The 20,069-nt window shown below is 38.7% G+C and overlaps 1 protein-coding gene across 1 annotated transcript in view; it reads right to left on the bottom strand.

Annotated features, from left to right (window-relative positions):
- The window catches only part of MACROD2 (mono-ADP ribosylhydrolase 2), a 2,306,040-nt gene extending 2,286,897 nt beyond the window's left edge, over positions 1-19,143 (bottom strand). Inside the window, exons 1-2 of the mRNA XM_068987786.1 lie at positions 19,098-19,143; positions 11,876-11,992 (exon numbers count right to left, since the gene is read on the bottom strand). Coding sequence (XP_068843887.1) covers positions 11,876-11,992; positions 19,098-19,143 — 163 coding nt within the window. The remainder of the gene's footprint in view (positions 1-11,875; positions 11,993-19,097) is intronic.
- Positions 19,144-20,069: the final 926 nt, after the last annotated feature.

Genomic DNA, 20,069 nt, shown 5'->3' with positions numbered 1-20,069 from the left:
AAAGTATTTTAAGTTTTACATGCCATCTTCTCTCTCAAATCTAATAGTACAAATTTCAAAATTCTTAAAAACCACATACAAGCACTCACAGAAGAAACAAAAAAAAAATTAGTTTCTGATGTTTCCAAATAACCAATGTCTTAAATTTTTTTTCCTTGACCAGTTGTAACTCTATTTAGCATACTTACCTCAAACTACAAAATGGGTTGGTATACAACAACCTCTGCTAGACATCATACATAAATTCTAAGAAACAGTCACACTTCCTACCTTCTATAGCAGACAGTCCAGATTCAAACTGTATGTGTATTTACAGTCACAAGCATAGGCAAAAAATCTGCCTTCTATTATACACTGGCTATGAGCACAATAAGTTTCACACAAGAGGAAGGTGTGTTCTGTAATAAAAAGGAGCTCTGACCTCAATTATGTTCTCATCATGACCTTAAAAAGGAGAAATAAATACCCCAGGGAGGTAACTGAGACATGAGGAGACAAGTTTAGGGATGTCACAGGTTCTCCGGGTAGGGTATACAGCAGCAGAATTGGGATGTGAGGAGAGACACATTTAATCCCAAACTCTGTGCATTGCCAGAGGTAAAAAAGAAGATACATATACTTAACAAAATAATAGAAATCACTCTCATTATTATATAGTTGATGGGTATGATAACATTTCAGTTCAGTCACTCAGCCATGTCCAACTCTTTGCGACCCCATGAGCTGCAGCACGCCAGGCCTCCCTGTCCATCACCAACTCCCAGAGCCTACCCAAACTCATGTCCAGTGAGTCGGTGATGCCATCCGACCATCCCATCCTATGTCATCCCTTTCTCCTCCTGCCCTCAATCTTTCCCAACATCAAGGTCTTTTCAAATGAGTCAGCTCTTTGCATCAGGTGGCCAAAGTATTGGAGTTTCAGCTTCAACATAAGTCCCTTCAATGAACACCCAGGACTGATCTCCTTTAGGATGGACTGGGTGGATCTCCTTGCAGTCCAAGGGACTCTCTCAAGAGTCTTCTCCAACACCACAGTTCAAAAGCATCAATTCTTTGGCACTCAGCTTTCTTTGTTGTCCAACTCTCACATCCATACAAGACCACTGGAAAAACCATAGCCTTGACTAGACAGACCTTTGTTGACAAAGTAATGTCTCTGCTTTTTAATATGCTGTCTAGTTTGGTCATAACTTTCCTTCCAGGAGTAAGCATCTTTTCATTTCATGGCTGCAGTCACCATCTGCAGTGATTTTGGAGAGCAAAAAATAAGTCTGTCACTGTTTCCACTGTTTCCCCATCTACTTGCCATGAAGTGATGGGACCGGATGTCATTATCTTAGTTTTCTGAATGTTGATCTTTAAGCCAACTTTTTCACTCTCCTCTTTCACTTTCATGAAGAGGCTTTTTAGTTCTCCTTCACTTTCTGCCAAAAGGGTGGTGGCATCTGCATATCTGAGGTTATTGATATTTCTCCTGGCAATCTTAATTCCAGCTTGTGCTTCTTCCACCCCAGTGTCTCTCATGATGTACTCTGCATAGAAGTTAAATAAGCATGGTGACCATATACAGCCTTGACATACTCCTTTTCCTATTTGGAACCAGTCTGTTGTTCTATGTCCAGTTCTAACTGTTGCTTCCTGACCTGCATACAGATTTCTCAAGAGGCAGGTCAGGTGGTCTGGTATTCCCATCTCTTTCAGAATTTTCCAGTTTATTGTGAGCCACACAGTCAAAGCCTTTGGCTTAGTCAATAAAGCAGAAATAGATGTTTTTCTGAAACTCTCTTGCTTTTTCGATGATTTAACAGATACTGGCAATTTGATCTCTGGTTCCTCTGCCTTTTCTAAAATCAGCTTCAACATCTGGAGTTCACGGTTCACGTACTGCTGAAGCCTGGCTTGGAGAATTCTGAGCATTACTTTACAGCGTGTGAGATGAGTGCAATTGTGCGGTAGTTTGAGCATTCTTTATCATTGCCTTTCTTTGGGATTGGAATGAAAACTGACTTTCTGGTCCTGTGGGCACTGCTGAGTTTCCCAAATTTGTTGACATATTGAGTGCAGCACTTTCACAGCATCATCTTTTAGGATTTGAAATAGCTCAAGTGGAATTCCATCACCTCCACTAGCTATGTTCATAGTGATGCTTCCTAAGGGCCACTTGACTTCACATTCCAGGATGTCTGGCTCTAGGTGAATGATCACACCATCATGATTATCTGGGTCGTGAAGATCTTTTTTGTACAGTTTCTATGTATTCTTGCCACCTCTTCTTCATATCTTCTGCTTCTGTTAGGTCCATACCATTTCTGTCCTTTATTGAGCCCATCTTTGCATGAAATGTTCCCTTGGAATCTCTAATTTTCTTCAAGAGGTCTCTAGTCGTTCCCATTCTATTGTTTTCCTCTATTTCTTTGCATTGATCTCTGAGAAAGGCTTTCTCATCTCTCCTTGCTATTCTTTGGAACTGTTCATTCAAATGGATATATTTTTCCCTTTCTCCTTTGCTTTTCGCTTCTCTTCTTTTCACAGCTATTTGTAAGGCCTCCTCAGACAGCCATTTTGCTTTTTTGCATTTCTTTTTCCTGGGGATGGTCTTGATCCCTGTGTCCTATACAATATCACGAACCTCTGCCCATAGTTCATCAGGCACTCTTGTCTATCAGATCTAGTCCCTTAAATCTATTTGTCACTTCCACTGTATAATCGTAAGGGATTTGATACATTAAGCCTCAACTTATACCAAAAAGAAAAAAAAAAAAAAACCTTAAAGTTTTTGCCCCAACAGAATCACTAGTACAGAAGTATAAAATTTGGGAAATCTCTTAACTCTGTTACTTTCATATGGCAGATATAATCTCAAATCTAAGTTGACGGGAGAATTACCTCTATGATGGGATAGTCTGGATTCTTAACTGAATATATCCTAATTCAATCTCCAGGAAACAAACAAAAATCTGAAATCCATGACTTGCCCTGGAGCGAGACCAAACTAAAATGTAGTATTCCCAAACCTCCAAATGCACAAATATCTTCTGCCCTGGCATTCGTATGGCCAGGCATATGGATGTTTACTGAACTTTATTACCTATATTTTGTTACTTGCTTCATCAATAACTCCCAACTTGTCCTAAACCAAAGGCTTCAATAAAACAGTAAATTATATTCAAATCCTTATTTTGAACACTTACACATACAGGAAAGACAATCAAGGTGGGGACGAGGGCAGGAGGGAACGTTGACTTTGGCTACCACCTGTCTACAACCTATCCCAAAGTACCTGTCTGCACTGATCAAATAGATTTAAGTAAAACCATACTTACTAGTATAATTCATTTAATGGGTTAAAAAAGAAAACTAACACAATCTGTGGTGAAGTTACAGACCTACAAAATACACAGAAAGATCTTTTAATCCTGTGGTTTCAAAACTGGGTCATATTTACATGTATCAAAAAATAATTATTTTTGTTTCTACATAATTTTAAAAAACAAGTTTAAATACAAGGACAATTTACATAGCGGTTGGTGGCACACAATGTAATGTGCAATAAAACTTATGTGTTGTTAAAACTGTGTTGGAAAGTAGTTTAGAAGACCAAGGATGAGATAAAGGCAGAGGAAAAACAAAAACCATGTAATGAATTATGAATCCCTATATAATTTCATATTCTTTTTCCTCCATTTTAGAAGTCAACCTTATTTCACAAATGTCTGACTAAACTGATGCTTACACCTTCACCCAAAATACCACTACACAAAAATTGTTTATATTTTCACACATTAGTGTGAATGTCATTTATCCTCAAAATTCTCTTACTCAGCTTAATTCTTCCATGGGAACCTAATTCTTTATCTGTAGCCAAGTTCTTTATTGACACAAACCAATAAACTCAGTAAAGGGCTTAAACAGGATATAATAATAAGATAATTTCTAGGTTGTTTTATGTGTCAAAAATCAATAATCACAAAATAAAGATACTCAGAATACCTGAAAATTTTTCCACACTTAAAAATGTTGTTATATAATAGGCCTAAGTTTCTATATTTACACTCATTTAACTTTTGTTGACATTTAAGCATACAGAAATTAAAATAATGATGTTTAGTTACTAAGTACTACAAATAACAATATACAATGCTGATGTATGCACGTAACACATGAATTCTCATCCTTGGGTCAACTAACTAGTTAAATATCTATACAGTAGTTCCGTAAAATCTTTACTGTTATTTATCATTCAGTTCAGTTCAGTCACTCAGTCGTGTCCGACTCTTTGCGACCCCATGAATCGCAGCACGCCAGGCCTCCCTGTCCATCACCATCTCCCAGAGTTCACTCAGACTCACGTCCATTGAGTCCGTGATGTCATCCAGCCATCTCATCCTCGGTCGTCCCCTTCTTCTCCTGCCCCCAATCCCTCCCAGCATCAGAGTCTTTTCCAATGAGTCAACTCTTCGCATGAGGTGGCCAAAGTACTGGAGTTTCAGCTTTAGCATCATTCCTTCCAAAGAAATCCCAGGGCTGATCTCCTTCAGAATGGACTGGGTGGATCTCCTTGCAGTCCAAGGGACTCTCAAGAGTCTTCTCCAACACTACAGTTCAATAGCATCAATTCTTTGGTGCTCAGCCTTCTTCACAGTCCAACTCTCACATCCATACATGACCACAGGAAAAACCACAGCCTTGACTAGACGAACCTAAGTCGGCAAAGTAATCTAAGTTGGTCGTAACTTTTCTTCCAAGGAGTAAGCGTCTTTTAATTTCATGGCTGCAGTCACCATCTGCAGTGATTTTCGAGCCCCAAAAAAATAAAAGTCTGACACTGTTTCTACTGTTTCCCCATCTATTTCCCATGAAGTGATGGGACCAGATGACAGGATCTTCATTTTCTGAATGTTGAGCTTTAAGCCAACTTTTTCACTCTTCTCTTTCACTTTCATCAAGAGGCTTTTTAGCTCCTCTTCACTTTCTGCCATAAGGGTGGTGTCATCTGCATATATTAGGCTATCTAATCTTTAAAAGAGTAAGACTGACCTTATATTACAGATAGGTAAAGTATTTATTATCTACGTTAAAAACAACTGGATTAATTTCTAAGGCCATCATTCCCACATGAATCTTTATAATTCGGTGGGAAAAAAAAGGTGAGAAGACAAAAAATAATGTATGAAATGAAATGCCACCAGGCAAATAGTTTATCATTTATTCAAGTCACAAAACAAATACTTATTAAATATCTACTGTGCCTCAAGCATTATGCTAGATGCCAGGGATATAAAGGAGAGTTAAGACAGACAACATGGTCCCAATGTTCATAGTAAGTAGTCTTTATAAGGAGATAAATCTTGATCAGATAATTCTATGATTTAGTACATTAAAAACAAACTGTTACCAATGCTGTATGAAAGTATTTAATATAGGAACCTGTTTCAGAGTAAGGGTTCAGGGAAGACTTCAGGGAGAATAGAAAGGTTTCAATCTGAGAAGTGAAAGCTGAGATGTGAAGATAAAAACCAAAGGAATAATCAGCAGTGGGAAGGAGCACAGCACATTACAGAAAGAGAAAGGACAGTGTGGCTAGTTGCAGAGACCAAGAAAAAGGGTGATATAATAAGAGGCCAAAAGGAGAAAGGCCAGATCACAGAAGAATTCAGATCATTTTAGGATTTTAGTCTTTAATCTGTGTGTGCTGTGTGCTAAGTCACGTCATTCATATCCAACTCTTTGTGACCCTATCCTTGGGATTCTCCAGGCAAGAACACTGGAGTGGGTTGCCACTTCCTTCTCCAGGGGATTTTCCCAACCCAGGGCTTGAACCCAAGTCTCTTATGTCTCCTGCACTGGCAGGCAAGTTCCTTACCACTAGAGCCACCTGGGAAGCCCAGTCTTTAGTCTACTTTTCACTTCTGGAATGAAAAATATCTGTTTCTAATATAAGCTCTACTTGGGAAACATCTTCACAGGTAATGGAAACTTCACAAATAAATGTTAAAAGAATAAGCCTGAGTGATCTTAGGTACCTGAGGCAAAAAGAGATTTCTGTTTTTTAATTAAATTCATTTTAAGATCATGGGGAAAAAAATCACCACCCACTGAAAACAAAAGACTTGTACCTAATAAAGTTGAGTGTTCTGCTCTGAGCTTTCTTCTGCTTCTACAGATTATTTTACTTTTAAAGCATAGTGCTCAAACTGAAAACAATATTAAAAGGAATCAATATCAAAAGACTATAATAGGAAACCTACCTTTCCAATTTTTATAACCCTACTAAATTCAATCTTGTTATAAATACCATGTTTCTAACTATTCAGTCATTTTAAATTGTGGCCTGTCTTCCAAACAACATTAAATATTTAATAAAAATAATGCAGTTAATATAGTTTAAAAATCTGTAGCAAAGCCCACCTCATCATAGTTACTAAAATTTTTTAATTTGTTTTGCCATATGGTCCCTTACCCTGTCCATCTGATTTTCAGCAACATAATTATATTCTTATTTCCTCATATCTGGTGATTAATAAATATACTGACATTCAAGAAATAGTTATTGCTAATTTACTAAGGATAAAAATACAGGGCTCTGCACTGGAACTGAAACATGACTAAGATACTCTTTCTTTGATGATTTTTGAATATCAATAGTCAATGTGGGACATAGGTAAAATATAACAAAATTCAAAACATTGAAATAAGATCTCAATGTGATAGAGATATGAAATATCAAGTTTCTAAATGACCCTTTTACTATTTTGTCATACCTGAATAAAATAATTTTATAGTTTCCACCTAACTCGTCTTCATTATTTTAGTTTGCATCCCTTACTGTTCCATATAAACATTAAAAGTAATGACTCACAGTCCCCCTATAACTATAGCTATTTTCCCTAAGGGCAACCAGTAAGAGACAATTAGCCTAAGCATGGCAAAATCACGTTTCTCTGACTGGTATTCTAGCAGAACTTTAGCAAAGAAAGTAGCACAAGAGAACAGAACACACACCAATTAAACTTGGGAACTGAACTTTTGTCCCTACAAAGAAGCAATGCCATCCTTCTATTATATCATATCCACCCATCCATTCATATATCTTTGTCTTTCTACTATATCCTAGGACTGCAGTTTAGTAATTGTATGTATCTGTACAGGTACTAACTTTAAATGAAGCATTCCCATTTATGATATGCAGCAGCAGAAGGACTAGAGAAAGATTCAAAGAGAAAAAAACTTTGGTTACTTTCATAGGATTTCAGAAAATCGACGCAATCTGAATACAGGCAAATAAAAAGAAACCACATTTATTTGCCTTTTCTATATAAATTATACTGCATGAAAACAAAAAAGTTGATAAGGAAAAATTCTTTATAGAAAGTCCAACTAATAAACAAGGAGGAATGATAAAATTGGAATAACACTATTTTGCAACCCCTAATAAAATAATGGATCAGTCATCAATGGCTGCTAAATTCAGTAGGCAAAAAGTTGATAGGGAACGTTACAAAGAATGGATTAGGCAGACAGTATCTGAACCTAGTGACCAGTCTTAATCATCACAGAAAGCAATAACCAGACATTATGCAGAAAGAAGGTACAATAATCTATTAAGTAATCTTTCCAAAAAATAAAACTCATGTCTGACCAAGCCTCTGGATTTAACTACCAGCTCATAAGAAACACAGGGGGACAGAGGAACATGCTAAATGACACAACAAAGATGCACTGAGTAAAATCCAAAATGTGAAAAATTCTATAAGACAAATAGCCTACTTTATTCAATGGATAAATTGCAAGTGGCAAAAAGGACAGAAAGAGAAGAAACTACAGGTTAAAAGAGACTTAAGAAATATATCAATTAAATGCAGTATGTGAACCTTGTTTAGATACTGACTCAAGAAAACCAACCATACAAGAAAGCAAAACTCTTTATGAGATAATAAGAAAAATCTGAATACTAATTGGACATTTAATTAAAGAATTCTTAATTTTCAGGTGCAGTAGTAGTGTGGTTATATTAAAATAACAAAAATGTGCCCTTACCTTTTACAGATGCATGCACAGGCATATATACATGTATTTACAGATAAAGTTGGTAAGATATACAGGAATTGCTCCAAAATAGTCTGGGAGAAATGTCCAGGGAACATACATGACATAAAACTAATCATTATTAAATGTTGAAATTGGATGGTGGGCACATAAAGTTTCATTTTACTAGTCTATTTTTATATATCTTTTTAAATGCTCATTTTATTTTTTTATTTTTTTAATATAAATTTACTTATTTTAATTGGAGACTAATTACTTTACAATACTGTATTGGTTTTGCCATACATCAACATGAATCCGCCATGGGTGTACATGTGTTCCCCATCCTGAACCCCTCTCCCATCTCCCTCACCATCCCATCCCTCTGGGTCATCCCAGTGCACCAGCCCTGAGCATCCTGTATCATGAATCAAACCTGGACTAGCAATTTGTTTCATATATGATATTATACATGTTTCAATGCCATTCTCCCAAATCATCCCACCCTCTCCCTCTCCCAGAGTCCAAAAGACTGTAAAAGAATACATCTGAATCAGTTCTAATGAGGTGGATGAAACTGGAGCCATTATACAAAGTGAAGTAAATGCTCATTTTAAAGTCTGAAAAAAAATTTAAAAAGCATTGTCCTTTATAGACTGTTAACCTCTGAGGCATTCTTATGTAATGTACTAACTGAGCCAACCTAGGCATAAGGCACTATTACAGGTGCTAGAGAAATAGTATAATAGGAGAAACAACTATTTTAAAATTCCCTACAGCAGAGCAACTGACAAATGAAGAGAATTATTACATAATTGCTAACCAGAGGAAGAAGTAATCAGAAGCATGTAATTTCAGAGATTTACTAATGGTAGTTGACAAATATAAGCACGAATAATAAGCAAATGGGTTTTTGGGTATCAGTCTTTTGGGTAATCTCCCATTCTTTCTTCTACGGGTCCCTGCTGCTGCTAAGTCACTTCAGTCATGTCCAACTCTGTGGGACCCCATGGACAGCAGCCCACCAGGCTCCTCTGTCCACAGGATTCTCTAGGCAAGAATACTGGAGTGGGTTGCCATTTCCTTCTCCATCTACGGGTCCCTAGCTTTCTGACATTATCAAACTAGTAAGTCAAAGTAAAAAATATCTACTTGCTTCTTCCTTTCTGCAGAAACATTGATTTTATATTATTTGGCAATTTTTGGTTTCCTTTTGTTAAGACAGCTTAAAATTACAACAAATACATTTGGCCACTCTCATTTTTATTTAAATGTCTATTACAATAAAATAATAGGAAGCATTTAATTAAAGGAAAATTGAACAAAATTAAGAAAAAAAAGTGTAAATAGCTTGAGAATGTCCCATGTAATCATGGACATCAAGGCCAAAATGGTCTTCTGTAAAAACACAGATAATAAACAATAAACTATTAAACTTAAAATTGGAATTTTTTGTTTCAGCTAGCCCAACAAATATTATCCCTTTCCTACAAATCAGAAACTAAATGACATAGACTCATAAACAGATGTCTTGTAAAACTTAGTTTGAAATCTTATACTTAAAAGATTAAATTATTACAAATACCAATACCCACTTATATATTAATACATATACATTTACAAGCACTGGCTTAAACACTTAAAAATAAAATATAAAAATATTACTATATAATTGTCCTTTATCATTTTTCAAAGACTTGTATTTTTAAAGGATCTTTTTAAACTAATAAAATACCAAACTCTCTTGACTAATATTTTAGTATAATTGAGCACTGGACAGGTAACACTGGAAGAAAGCACAATGAAAGATATATATAATGCAAAGAAATATTCCATTGCATGAAAAAGAGAGGAGACCAGTCACCAATTTCTGGGTCACAATACAGTAACATTAAAAGGAAATAAAACACTGTTTAATAAAAATACAATTCTGATACCACCACCTAGTTCCTCATGAAAAACATACACATTCAAAAAACTTGAAAAAAAAAATGAAATTTAGACAGCAGTTGTAAATCACTTACAGAGCTTATATTGGGAGAAATGATTAAATAAGCTCTTGTTAGGGAATAACAATGTGAGGTGTTATTCAACGTATCTTTTCTGACTGGGGGAAATATTTTGGTCTGTGGTATCTCTGAAAATATCCAACTTTTGAGTTTTCTACAGAGAAAGCAATGGCGACCCACTCCAGTACTCTTGCCTGGAAAATCCCATGGACAGAGGAGCCCCAGTTTAACCCTAAGTCTCTCATGATGAATATTCAAATAGAAGCATAAAGGCCAAGCCTCTACACAGACATTAGCAGACCCAAAACTGGGCAGTGCAGCCTGAGTATCACTATTCCTTTTTCAATTATTCTGACAGCAACAGAAATCTACCTGTTTCAGGATGCAAAATTTGTTTAAATAGATCATCAGCCTTAGAAAATGACCACCTACAACAGCAATGAAGAAACAAAATCAGATAAACGAAGCACAAGTAAAAGAGAGATCCACCTGTCACAAAAAGTGGAGCTTAAGTATTCACTATCAGTTTCTCATAAACAAAAGAATAACTGAGACCAAAACATGAAGAGGCACATGGCCCTAGTTCAGAGAAGGCCCAGAAATCTGTCCTTCTGATCTATACTTTTCTTTACACAGCACTGTCTTCTCTCAATGATGTCTTAATTCAACCATTATTAAAACAACTGCATTTGCTGAAGACACTGAGCAAGCAGGTCAGATGTGTACAACTCAATCAGCTTGTTCAGTGACCCCAAAAGAACCTGGGGTACAGCCACTACCTCATTTGCCCAAGGTCACACATGTTTCCAGGCAGAGTAAGCTCTAAAAGAACCCACAGGCTTTGCCTTCCTAGAAAAACAAAATCTCTCTAAAGCCCAAACACTGAGGTAAACGTGTTCTCTGCACAAACACCAAAGGCTAATTTCGCTGCTTTTTCCACAGATTTCAGCCATAGCAATTCCATGCTAGTCTTCTTGATCTGGGTCCATAGTATACTCTATAATTCCCTGTCTGGAGCCACCAGGGAAGCCCCAATCTAAGACCACAATCTATGAAATTAGAAGGTTCTAAGTCACTTTCATAAAATTAGCTTTCATTCCCAATATTTATATATCCTTAAAAAACACCATTTCTTCTTAAATTTCACATTCAGACTATTAACACCAATGAGTACTCATTCAGAGATAACATGTTAAACATCCATTAAATCTCTTATGCTTTTTTAGAACTGTTTCCATATACCTTTCTAATACTTAATAGTTCATTTATATTCTAACACATATATTTCCCTGAAACAATCTGGACTCTCATTAGATCATAAAAACTTTAAGAGTGAGTTAACTTTGTCATACAAATACTTTACAGGTAAACATAACATATCATACAACATATAAACTCTTCTCTAAAATTACATGAAATGTTATTTGGTTTCTCTTTGTTCTTCCTAATACACTCTTTCAACTGTATCCAATTCTTAAAATAACTTTACAAATGAACCTAATCAAAACAAACTCAACAGGCCATCCCACCAAAGCAGCATATCCCTAATATCATTTGCTCCAAACACTACTGTACAATAGATTTTTTAAAGGAACTGTAAAAAAAGCACCACATAAATGTGGTATATTTCTAAACATGAATTACGTTAATACAACTTCTTAAGTTTAAATAACACAGGGTAGATTGCTAAAAACAATTAAATGATAACCAATTATTTCATATAGCAAAAATGACATCTCTTTATTAAGTGCCAGTTATTCCATTCTATCACCAAGCGTCCTGCAGAGGTCATAAACAAATAGGAATGGTATCTACCTGAAAAAATGTTCTGAGAAACTTACCATCATTTTGGCTCTTGCCCTTCATCTCCTCTTTCCACGATGGGATGGTGTTCAGGGGAACATAGTCCCTTATGTATTCTTTGCGTCTCTCCTCTATGGTCATCTTCAGTAAACGTTCTTGCAAAATAAAAGCAGAATCTCCATTTGTATTTAACTTTTAAGTTCAGGAATTATTTTATAATTTAAATATTAACCATGTTAAATTAACCAAGAGTTGATGTGGGCTTGAAGAATACCAAAATACAAATCAGTGACTCCGTATTTGAATGGAGTCAAATTAACACTCAGCAGGCAAAAAAAAGATCAAAGCCTGATGAGGAAAACATTCTTGTGACAGCCCAGAAAGAAGCTCTTTCAGACATCTACTGACAGTCCACTATGTGCCAAATGATACATTTATACACTGCAGGTACAAAGGTGACCCTTAACTCTGGAGGAGTTCATAAGACAAAAGAGGAAATGGGTAAGATAAAAAATAATAGCTACATAAATAAAATAAAAAATCCTAAGACAAATACATACAAATGCTAAAAGCACAAGAAAACCAACCACCAGGATATTCCTTAATTCTATGATGCCACCAACAATAAAAATGCCCTTTCAATTTAATAATACCTTTGTGGAGGTGATATAAATAATACTTTATAAGTCTTGATTGTAACATGATAACACTTTTTAAAGTGTTAGACTAATTCTAAGTGTTAAACACTTAGAATTAACAACAGTTGATGTCATTTATAAAGAACTCACTGTGTGCCAGGACCTTCACATGTATACTTTAATTAAAATAATCTTTCCAACACTCAGCAAAACTGATAGTATAATTATCCCGATTTTGCAGATAGGGAAATGAAGCACATCAAAGTTCAGCAGTTTGTTCACATCAAGAGAGCTTTCCATTAAAAGCCACATAGATATCTCCATCAACAACTATAGCCTACACCATTAGCCACGATACAGTACTGCCGTCTCAGGGAAAGCTCCCCAAGAGGTGACTGCAGCACACCAGGCCTTCCTGTCCATCACCAACTCCAGGAACTTGCTCAAACTCATGTCCATTGAGTCAGTGATGCCATCCAACCATTTCATCCTCTGTCATCCCCTTCTCCTCCCGCCTTCAATCTTTCCCAGCATCAGGGTCTTTTCAAGTGAGTTTGTTCTTCGCAGCAGGTGGCCAAAGTATTGGAGCTTCAGCTTCAGCATCAGATCTTCCAATGAATATTCAGGATTGATTTCCTTTAGGATGGACTGGCTTGAGCTCCTTGCAGTCCAAGGGACTCTCATGAGTCTTCTCCAACACTACATTCAAAAGCACCAATTCTTCAGCGCTTAGCTTTCTTTATAGTCCAACTCTCACATCCATACATGACTACTGGAAAAACCATAGCTTTGACTAGATGGACCTTTGTTGGCAAAGTAATGCCTCTGCTTTTTCATGTGCTGTCTTGGTTGGTCACAGCTTTTCTTCGAAGGAGCAAGCGTCTTTTAATTTCATGGCTGCAGTCACCATCTGCAGTGATTCTGGAACCCAAGAAAATAGTCTGTCACTGTTTCCATTGTTTCCCCATCTATTCACCATGAAGTGATCAGACTGGATGCCATGACCTTAGTTTCTTCAATGTTGAGTTTTAAGCCAACTTTTTCTCTCCTCTTTCACTTTCATCAAGAGGCTCTTTAGTTCTTCATTTTCTGCCAGAACAGTGGTGTCATCTGCATATCTGAGGTTATTGATATTTCCCCCAGAAATCTTGAATCCAGCTTGTGCTTCATCATGACATCCCGCCATTTTGCATGATGTACTCTGCATATAAGTTAAATAAGCAAGGTGACAATATACAGCCTTGCAATACTCCTTTCCCAATTTGGAACCAGTCTGTTGTTCCATGTTTAGTTCTAACGGTTGCTTTTTAACCTGAATACAGATTTCTCAGGAGGCAAGTCAGTTGATCTGGTATTTCCATCTCTTTCAGAATTTTCCATAGTTTGTTGTGAGCCACATAGTCAAAGGCTTTAGCACAGTCAATAAAGCAGAAATAGATGTTTTTCTGGAATTCTCTTGCTTTTTTGATGATCCAACAGATGTTGGCGATTTGTCCTCTGCCTTTTCTAAATCCAGCCTGAACATCTGGAAGTTCTCAGTTGACATACTGTTGAAGTCTAGCTTAGAGAATTTTGAGTTTTGAATAAACTATTCAAGAATAATTTAATGAAGGTATTAATACAAGGAGGAAAATGGCAACAAATTTGAAAAGTAACTGGAAACATAAAACAAAAATGCACAGAAATCTCTATACCACGCCAAGGAGTTTAATCTTACCGTAAAAATTGTTTGGGTTGTTGTTGTTGTTTAGTTGCTAAGTGTGTCCAACTCTTTAAAACCCCATAGCCTGTAGCCCACCTGGCTTCTCTGTCCTTGAGATTTCCCAGGCAAGAATACTGGAGTGGGTTGCCATTTCCTTCTCCAAGGGATCTTCCCCACCCAGGGATCAAACCTACATCTCCCGCGTTGGCAAGCAGATTACTGCTGAGCTACCAAGGAAGCCCTTATCCTACAAACTACACCACTAATATAGAAGTTGATTATCCACATCCTAGATGGTGCATAAAATGATCTACTAGGATGCAGGAGGAAAATTAATGTAAAAATTCTGTTTGAATCTAAGGGAGTAACAAGTTAAGATTTACTAATATTCAATGTATAAACTGACACTGGCGTCCTCAACTCATTTTATGTCAGCTGTCATGTATCATGTACTTTACCAAAGGCCTCCATGATGTAGAGCTATTGACAGTCATACTCGCACTCTCAATTCTCTTTCAGCATACTATGAGGTACAGTAGTTTAGGTAAGTGGTTTTAAGGATAGTATCTCATTTTAGGTAATCTAACCCTTATAAAATAATCAATTTAAAAGATTCTTTCATAGAAATAAACTGAAAACAGTATTTATGTAAGCACAAGTGAACAAAAACTAGGGAAACAACATTTTTCCCTACTCCTAGAACTGGCTTACATGGGATATATTCAATACTACAATACTCCAGAGTGAACACTATATTGAATTTAAGACCTCTAGGGCATTCAAGTTGAAATCAAGAATCTGGAACTCAGGAGAAAGAAAACCAGCCTAGTGATTTTGGAATTCATAACCTAAAATTCTAGTCCTACAGTAAGTTCATAAGGAAGGATGAGATAGGAAAGCAAACCTCAAGCGAACAACATTTAGGGAGTGGACACAAAGATGGGAAAATAAAATAAAACAGATGTCACTGGGGGTACAAGGTGAATCAGGGTCCCAGCGACATAGAAACCAGCAGAGAAAAGTGTTTTAATAAGGAGAAGAGGGGAAACCTTGTCAATTGCTACAGGACAATCAGGAAGAATGAAAATTAACAAGCCACACGTTTTTATCATCTGGGTCAAGAACACTGAAAAGAGAACAAAATGGTCAACAGAGCCATCTGGATTCTAATGCCAAATCATGCAAATCTATGTGATCTTGGGTTAATTTCTCTGCATCTCTCTTCTTGAGGTAGGCTGGTAGGTATTATTCCCAATGTATAGATGAGACAACTAGAAGAGAGAAGTTGAATAATTTACCTACAGTTCCACAGCTAGTAAGCAATACAACTAGGATTCAAACCCAGGTAAATGGAGTTCAAAGCTCAAAGCTTACAATATACTACCTCATGAAGTTGTGAGAATTAAATAAGACAATTCAAGTATGTACTTAAAATAGTGCTGGGCACACAAAACCAGAACTCAAATAGTACGTATTTTTATACCAGTACCATCATCATTGTTATTACTGAATGACTTTAGAAACATTAGTTTCCTTAAAGCATAACTGAGATCCAGGAGACTGAGGAACTGAGAAAAGTGACAATAGCAACTCCAAAGGGAACCCTGTGGAAGGAAAACTACCTTAGGGTAGAAGAGACTTAATTATTGTTATAGGCTGAGAAGAGGAACCCAAAGACACTGAGAAACTAAACATACCCAAATAAGCATAAATGACAATACAAGATCTCAAAGAATACAGATGATATAAAGAGCACAAGCAGATGGGTTAACCTTAGAAACCAAGAAAAAAAGTGTTTCCTCTAAAAAAAGGAAGAAAGCTGAAAACAACGGACACGTAAAGAAAGAAAGATTTTAGGGCTGTTCATGTGTTCATGACATGTATTTTCTCCATGAATAAAAAAGGCAATGTCAGACTTCTCTGGTGGTACAGTGGATAGTTATCTGCCTGCCAAGGCAGGGTATATGGATTCGATCCCTGGTCCAGGAAAATTCCACATGCCACAGAGCAACTAACCCTGTGTGTCACAATTACTAAGCCCACACCCCCAGAGCCCGTGCTCCACAACAAAAGAAGCCTCCGCAATGAGAAGCCTGCTCACAGCAACCAAGAGTAGCCCCTACACTGCAACTAGAGAAAGCATGCACACAGGAACAAAGACCAATTGCAGCCAAAAAAAAAAAAAAAAGAAACCAAGACAATGTCATCTGTTTAGTGTAGGTGTTGGGGTCCTGGTGAAAAAAGAAGCTTAAAGGAAACAGTAAATATGAAATAATCACAGAGGAAGAAGAGTGATGACTGGTGTTTACCAAAGCACAACCATAAAAGCTCAGATCACTAATATGGAAATACTGCAATATCAACAATCAGGATCGAAAATATTACGAAGCAACTTGTACTTTCTAGTATCAGAGTACATATGGGAAAGCAACCTGACCTCTGTCATTCCATTTACTTAAAAACTCAACTATGGACACGAAATAAGGCAAAAAGATAATTTAACTTTATGACAACACACTTTGAGTGCTTCTGAATTAGGGGGTGCAAACTATTAGATCAACATCATTTATTTAACCTATGTGGACTTGAGAATTCCTTAGTTACTTATTTAAACGACACATACTGGAGGCCACAGTCATATATACAGTCTCTTCAGTTTTACACAAAACTTTTCTTTAAGGGATGTTTCAGCTTTGCAGCCATACTTACTATATGGTATACTGAGTTAAAATATGTTTATAGAATGCCTTGACATTTCAATGAGGCGGGTAAGCCTTCCTTTAGCTTTAAATAACAGCTACAAAAATACAATAATACCCTCTTCAGTGCAATTCAGAAAAAGGTAATGCATTCCATCCTTAATACTACGATCCTGGAAATCCTTAGCTCCTTCTTGATGGTACAACATAAGATAAAAATTTTATTGAAATATAGTTGATTTACAATATTATATATACTACATATTCCAAAAATAGATATCCTAATTAAGACACTGACACACTAAAATGTCTTCAAGGCCATAATAACTTTCTCTTTTAACATTCGACTTCATGCAAAAATAGGTTAGTTTTGGACAAGAGAAAAATTTACTTTGTTAAACGCCTTCTTTAACTGTGCATTTGCTTCTCTGTTACGATATATTAATTTGGTAATATTTTATCCTATTATTACAAGTAAGAGAAGAAAAAAATCAAGACATGAAAGTTTCTAAAATGCTTATTTATCACAGTCTAACAGTGTAAATGTTAAATGAAGGAACCATTATAACATTGTTACTTTAGGAACATTATTATGGAATAAAGATAGTTCTTAAGTAATTGCTATAATTTCATCAATTATTCATCTATTAAAAACAATCTCCATGTCTTTCACTATTCTGCCTTCATTATTATCAATAATATCAACCTAATATTTCAAGATTATCAATAAAAATGGGCATAAAAGATTTTTCAAAGCTTACAAGGTAAATTGTTGAAATTCAAATAACTTCTACTGGGAAAACAAAGCAAAATTATTTTACACTACTTTATATATCAACAGCATTTGTTTTGGAACACCAAAATTCAGTTCTATATATGTCCATAATCATTAAAATATAATTAAATGGTATACAACCTAGTCTGTCAATATTTAAAGACCCTTCTAATTGGGTCCTTCAGTTATGCTGTTAATTCTTGCCAGAAAAAAGAATCCCTATTAATCCCTTTATTCATGCGCTGTTTGAAGTAAGCCTTATATTAAAGGATTCTTTTCCCACATTCATTCCCTTTCTTTCATCCGCTGCTTGGCCTTATTTATAAAGACCAGGAGCTGCAATAACAATCCACAGGTTTTAAACATCTATCATCAATGAAATCAACTTTCACCCTAGTCACTCTTTTATCCTTGCTCTATAAATAAGGTAAGGTACTTAGGCGAGATTTGCAGTTCTGTCACTCTTGATATACTAAGTTTAGTATATCTTAGCAGTAGCACTGCAAGTACTTTTTACTACATTTCTGTATAATTAGCTAATTTTTAAAAAAGAGAGAAAAAACTGCAGAGACCGTTGGAATATTGCCTAACTGATGCCAAAGAGAAACAAGGAGAAAGGGGGAGAAAAGATAGTTGAGTCGCACACTTCAGTGTCTTATCGACCTCAATGCTGCCGTCAACCTTGCTGATGTGGGCAAGCTTAGATCTGCACAAAACTCAGGGGTGGGCTTACTCACAGAGTGACATTAGTCTCACAATCTTACTCGGAGCAACTTCAGACCGTGACGGAATAGAGAGGAAAAGCACTGAGGAGAAAAACCCATTCGGACTTCTCCAAAGGCACCTAGCCTCGCGGACCAGACACGCTCGCTTTAGGATTCCCCGGAGATCCAGGTTCCAAAAGTCACACTGCGGCGGGCGCAGAAGGAAAGGCCCTGACTGAACCAGAGGCGGGGACGCCCGGCCAGCGGAGCACAAGGGAGCGAGGCGAGAGGTGACCGGCTGAGGCTCCGCGGGAGTGGAGCAGCATCAGCAGCTGCAGTCCGGCCGTCGGCCAGCGGGCACGTGTCCGCGGGACACCGGGGCGGGGAATCCCAGAGTCCCGGCTGGGGTCCGGAGACAGGGCGGGGAGCTTGAGAGAGCCCGGCAGAGCCCAGGGGCCGCCGCGCAGAGGTCCGCGCCGCCGGCCCGGCAAAGGTGACCGGGCGCAGCGGGAGGCAGAGAGGGGCGTGCGCCCACACGTGCGCGACCCGCAGGTGCCCGGGGGCGGCGCGTGCACGCCGGCGTGCGCGCGTGTACACACACGGACCTGCCGGGAAGGCGGCACCGGCTGGGCGGGCGAGAGGCAGGAGCCGGGAGGAGCGCGCCGCGGCACACACAGACCCCTGACCCCCGCCCCCACCCCACCCCGCCGCCCGACCCCCCAGGACTCGACGGCCGGGTTACCTTTCTCCTCTCTCCACACCTTTTTCTTCTTGTTGCTGGGGTACATGTTGCCGTGGGGGTGGCTGGCTTTAAGCTGCAAGTTCCCCAGGCTCACGGGCAAACAGGGTGTGTGTGGAGTGGGAGGGTGGGGAGGGGGCACTCGGGAGGGAAAAAGTGAAAGAGGCTCCGGGTCCCGCGCCGCTCGCCGCTCTCCAGTCGCCGCCCTCCTCCCTCAGCCCGCGCTCGGCTCCGGCTCCCACCCGCCTCAGCCCCACGGCCGCCGCCACAGCAGCACCTCAGAGCCTGTCAACTAGGTCACGCCTCGCGCTAACCTAACACCCGCGCAGGCCCCGCCTCCGAGCCGCTAGCCAGCGCCGCCTCCCATTGGCTGCACCGCCCGCCGCTCTCCGCGTTCCAGCCGCCGCGCGCCCCGACTTCGGCCCCAGGGCGCAGGCGCAGGCGCAGGCTCGGGCCTGACGCCGGAGACGTTGGGGAGCTGGAGGGGGCGGAGCCAGGGCGCGAGGGGGCTGGAGGTGGCTCACGACTGGGGCGTGGCGTGGGGCGGCCACCTGGGAACTTTGAGAAGAGCTGGGGCTTCACTCCGGTTTCGCTGCGGAGGGAGAACCCGAGGGCGTGGCCTATGAGGAGGGCCGGGCGTGGCCTATGAGGAGGGCCAGGTGCGCCAGGTGACTGTAGACGGGCAACGCTGCCTCAGGGCCTTAAGCTGTATTTGTGGGAGGGATGTCAGTCAGCACGAATTGTACTCGCTCGCTCTCGTCGCCCTGTCTGGGCGGATTTTACCACAGAATCTGAAGATTTCCTCGTAGTGGGCAAATATAACTGAAAGAAGGGAAAGGATTAGGTGATGATTCCAGACCATACACTATCAGCTCCTCGACCTTGTAGTAGAAACTACATATTTCACTCGATTCCGGTAAAGTCTGGAAGGAACAGAGGTAAAATGAACTACTATTCAAGAGTTTTAAGACCCGG

Source organism: Capricornis sumatraensis, chromosome 15, assembly GCF_032405125.1.
Source record: "Capricornis sumatraensis isolate serow.1 chromosome 15, serow.2, whole genome shotgun sequence".
Lineage (NCBI taxonomy): Eukaryota > Metazoa > Chordata > Mammalia > Artiodactyla > Bovidae > Capricornis > Capricornis sumatraensis.
Note: the sequence above shows the minus strand (reverse complement) of the source record. Positions and strands in the feature narration are given on the sequence as shown.